At 49.3% G+C, this 4427-nt stretch overlaps 1 protein-coding gene across 2 annotated transcripts; it reads left to right on the forward strand.

The window, feature by feature from the left end:
* Window positions 1-1127: 1127 nt before the first annotated feature.
* Window positions 1128-4427, forward strand: SMIM24 (small integral membrane protein 24). Of its 2 annotated transcripts, none has more exons than XM_078154022.1 (4): window positions 1128-1756; window positions 1879-2114; window positions 2462-2533; window positions 4059-4427. In XM_078154022.1, the coding sequence occupies exons 1-4, from the start codon at window positions 1667-1669 to the stop codon at window positions 4165-4167; spliced, it is 507 nt and encodes a 168-aa protein (XP_078010148.1). In that variant the 5' UTR covers window positions 1128-1666; the 3' UTR covers window positions 4168-4427. The 2 variants fall into 2 exon arrangements, with proteins under 2 accessions (XP_078010148.1, XP_020824949.2); XM_020969290.2 differs by having other exon boundaries at window positions 1166-1756; window positions 2003-2114.

The following is a 4427-nucleotide window of genomic DNA, read 5'->3' on the forward strand; positions in this document are numbered from 1 at the left end:
CGTATGTTGTTATATTCCATTCACTGCCATGCCTCAGTGGTTCCCTACTTTGGAAGCAAAAGGGAAAGTAAGGAGAGGGAGAGAAGCTGATTACTTACTACCTTGACCTTCAGATCACGTGCCAGGGCTGTGATTTCTACCGTGAAAGGTGGGTTGGAGTCCACCTTCACCCAGGGAAGGGCCAAGGCTAATGGGCTAATGAATGACTCATAGGATCATAGGATTTTGAGCTAAGAAAGACTTCCAAGCTCACCTGGTCCAATTCCCTCTACCAGAAAATAAAAATGAGATTGGGAGAGGTTATGTGATTTGCCCTGTGTCATATAGCCAATTAACAGCCTGAATCCAAACCTAGATTTGCTCTGCCACTGATTTGCTCTATGACTTTGGGCAAATCAATTTCCCTCCCTGAGCTTCCATTTTCTCTTGATCCTATGATCTCTTAGGTCCTTTTAATATAAATCTATGATTCCAAATCCAGTATTCTTTCCAGGCTACCCTGGCTCATCCCTACTTCCACCCTCCACAGGGCAGCACAGGAGACACCCTTTACAAGATTGAGGTTGAATTCCTCGCTGCTCCAACGGACTCTGTTCCTTCTCTCAGTGGGGTTGTAGCCTCGTTCCCCACCCTTCCAGCTCACAGGGATTGGTGGGAGGCCCTCTGTGGGGGCACAGTTTCTTGTACACATGGGCACTGATATCCTACTGGTTGACAAAAGCATCTGTTTTCCCTGCTTGTTGACATATTTATGTTATCTTCCACCATAGTCATAGAGGGGAGACTGAGGCTCCATCCAAGGCTGGGAAAATGGCTGTGAGGGGCACCATCTCTTGGCCTTAGTGAGCAAGGTCAAGGGAAGGTCTGTGAGCTTCCTCACAGCTCTTCAGAGGAGTGGCCTAATCTGATGAGATGTTTACACACAGAAGGTCCCTTAATCGAAGGATGGGGAAGAGAATCTCTTCTTGAGGAATGGGACTCTCTTAGTACCAGAGACTATAATAACCTGTTCTGAGCAGGGATCTTTGTTGACCCCAATTGCTCTAAGTCCTTGGCAGGGGCTGGGGTGCAAACTGTCCCCTTTTGCCCTTTGGTGAAGCCATCCGTGCCTTCTGTGAGGCCCTCAGCTGCTTGTGCTGAGCGTTGACTAGGGATAATGGATTCTCGCTTCCTGAGAATGGGGCTGAGTTAATTGTTACCTAAGTCCAGAGTCTCTCTACTCCCTTCATTTCCCCTGTTCCCCTCCTGTTAACCCTTTGTGTGTGGGTGAAGGATGGCACACAAGGACTGATGCTCCCAGGAACGGCCTGACAAAGCCCTTCCAGTGTGGAAAGACTGGCAGAATGCTAGGGAAGTGGTCCACTGAGGATAGAGAGTCACTGTTCTTGGCTTACCCCAGAGCCCAGCTATCTAGGACCTCAAAGGCCACAGAGGGTTAAAGGGAGGAAGGTGCAGTCCCCTGAGCAGCTGGTAGGTGTGAGGAGTGGGGCTTTCAGAGTCCAATAAATAATCAGTCTCCTACCAACACTGCATCCACACACCCCCAACCTCTGCCCCTTCCATATTATCTTATCTGGGGTGGAGCCATTTCAGAGCTCTCTCTCCAGCTCCCTTCTGCAGCAGTCAGTGCAGACAGCGACCAGACTCAAGGACCCCGGACAGACTGATGAGCCACGGCTGCTTGGCCCCATGGAGCTCCCGGAGACCATCTTTGTGCTCTCTGCACTGTTGCTGTCATCAGTGGATGCCCAGGAAGGTGGGAGGTCAGGGATTGGGGAGGGACAAGGACGGTGATACCCTGGGTAAGGGTTGGGAAACCACCCAGTACCCTGCCTTGGCTCTGAGACTCCATCTTCCTATTTTCACATGGGGAAATAGGTCTTTTGGAAGAGGGAGAAGACCAAGAGAGGGAAAGGAGGAATTGTCCCAGAGCCTGACACAGAACCCCGCCCCTGCTCACTGAAGCTCAGCCCATCTCTCTTTCTCACTCTGTCCCTGGCAGTGAGTGAGAGGACGCTGCAGCCCTGGCTGGTGGGTCTCACAGCTGTTGTGGTCTTCCTCTTCATCGTCTTCGTCCTCATGCTGGCCAATCGGTTTTGGTGTTCCAAGGAGAGGTGGGAAACCTTGCTCCCTGGACCTGGGGTCACCTCCCAGCTCCCTCTCTTCTTCCCCATGGCTACCCTTCCTCTTTGTGACCTGGCCAGAGAGCCAGGCCACTTGTGTGGATGTCCCAGTCACATGAACCACAGACTCCCTGGCTGTGACCTTGAACCAATAATTTCCTCAGTTTATTAACCTGTGAAATGAGGGAATTGGGACTTCATCTCCACCTTCTAAGTTTGTGGAATACTAGGGACTGAGCCTTAGCCTGAGAAAGTGCCCATGGTGTGTGTGTGGGGGGGGGTGAGGATGGGAGGGAAATCAGGCCAAGGAGAACCTCCAGACTCCCTTTTCTCCCCAGAAGCCATGATGAAGAGGAGGAGTTTGAAAAGGACCAAGCAGAACCGAACCCCCATGAAAACATTCAAATGAGGTAAAGTGTGCACTCATATCTTCATGTGTGCACACAAGCGTATATGTGTGGGTCTTGTTTTGGGCATTGGGATACTTCTGTGAAGCGATGTAGTATGGTCTAAAGAACCCCAGATTTGGAGATAGAAGACCTGTGACTCTCAGCCTTAGCATCCTCAATAGGGACAATAACATATTTAAACAAATGGCTTCAAGGTGGTTGGGAAGAAAGAACTTTGACCTCTTTGACGCTGCAGAGATGGGAGCGGTTACTGTTACGTATTCTTGCACGTGTGCTTGTATATACGTGTGTCTTTGCCTTTGCACCTCTGTCCAAATGCAAATTCCCAGGTGTGCACCATATACTTGTGTGCCCTTAGGTGCACAAAAGCATGGACAGACACGCCCCTTTGTTGCATGGTGTGCATGCTTATGTCGTGTATGGTTAGAATCATCTGTGTGAGGGCGTCTAGTACGTAGAGGGCAGACCTTGCAGTCAGGAAGACCTGGATTCAGGCCCAACCTCTAACACATACCAGCTCACTCACAGACAGGTCTCTTAACTAGGTGTCATAGTGAATAGAGCACTGGGCCTGGAGTCAGGAAGACCTAAGTTCAAATCTAGCCCTTGAAGCTTACTAACTCTATGACCCTGGCCAAGTCATTTAACCTCTGTCTACCTCAGTTTCCTCATCTGTAAATAATAGCACCTCCCTCCTGGAGTTGTTGTGAGGATCAAATAAGATAATAATTGTAAAGCTCTTAGCACAGTGCTTGGCACGTAGGAAGTACTATATAAATGTTTATCATCATCATCATCCCTTCAATGCCTAAAACAACTCAGATTTTTAAGTTATAGAGGAGTTGCCAATGGCCTCTCGAGTAAAGTAGAGGCAAGTTTTCACACCAGGAGTTCCTCACACTAATGAAATTACATGTCCACACCACCCTAGTCCTGTGTGCATATGGGTGAGTCTGTGTGTTCTATGTGTGTCTGTTAGCTGTGCATGGCCCCCAGTGTCCTTTACTGTACTTTCTAATGGTTTGGACAGAGAGGTGGAGGCAGAGAGGAGAGAAGTAAGCCTGAGCAAAAAGCTTTGAGGTGGGAAAAAGCTGAGTTTGTGAAGAAAAGACAGACCAGGAGAGGGAGGCACCCAGTCTAGCTGGGGTGGAGAGTTTCTGCAGGGGAGCAGGAATGACAAGTTTGGATAAGGAGGTGGGGGCCAGACCATGGAAGCCTCAAATGCCAGGCTAAAGAGTTTAGACTTTTTCCTGTGGGCTATGGGAGCCATGAAAGGTTGTAGCTTCTGGATGTATGTAGCCTCTCCTTTTTCCCTCTTCTCTACTTTGTCCAGAACCTTCTCCTACCTCTCTCCCTCTCTCTCACCTCCTTCCAAGAGGTACCTGACTTCTTAGGTGCCTAGACCACCATCTGGGACAAGGGTATCTTCACTTGGGCTGTCACTGGCCCAGTCAAGAGGTTCCTGGTTCCCGTCTCTCTCTCCCTTCAAATAGACTGGCATTGAGACTGGTCATCCTTTCTCTAGGGGACCATCCAAATCACCAAAGAAGAAAAGAGGCCACACCAATGAAGCCTTGGAACCAGATGAAAATGCCAGTGCCAACACAGATGTTAATAAATATACTTTCTTGTGAGGGAGGCCCTCCTACCATGGGACCCTTGGGGTGGATGCCCTGATTTCTTCATGCTTGTCTCCCAAACTCCACCTCCAGCCTCTGGGCCCAAGGAATGATTCAGACTGTAATAAAAGAATCCTGTTAACCCAGGCCCTATTCCGTCTCTTCTCCCTCAGTGGGAAACATGGCAGAACCAGGCTATGATTCCACCTCCTCCCTTTCCTCCCCTCCCCCCTGCAGATTAGTTTAAAAATAAAGGATTATTTATAGAAAATCCA

This window comes from Phascolarctos cinereus, unplaced genomic scaffold (genome assembly GCF_003287225.1).
Source record: "Phascolarctos cinereus isolate Bilbo 61053 unplaced genomic scaffold, phaCin_HiC Scaffold_4;HRSCAF=312, whole genome shotgun sequence".
Classification (NCBI taxonomy): Eukaryota; Metazoa; Chordata; class Mammalia; order Diprotodontia; family Phascolarctidae; genus Phascolarctos; species Phascolarctos cinereus.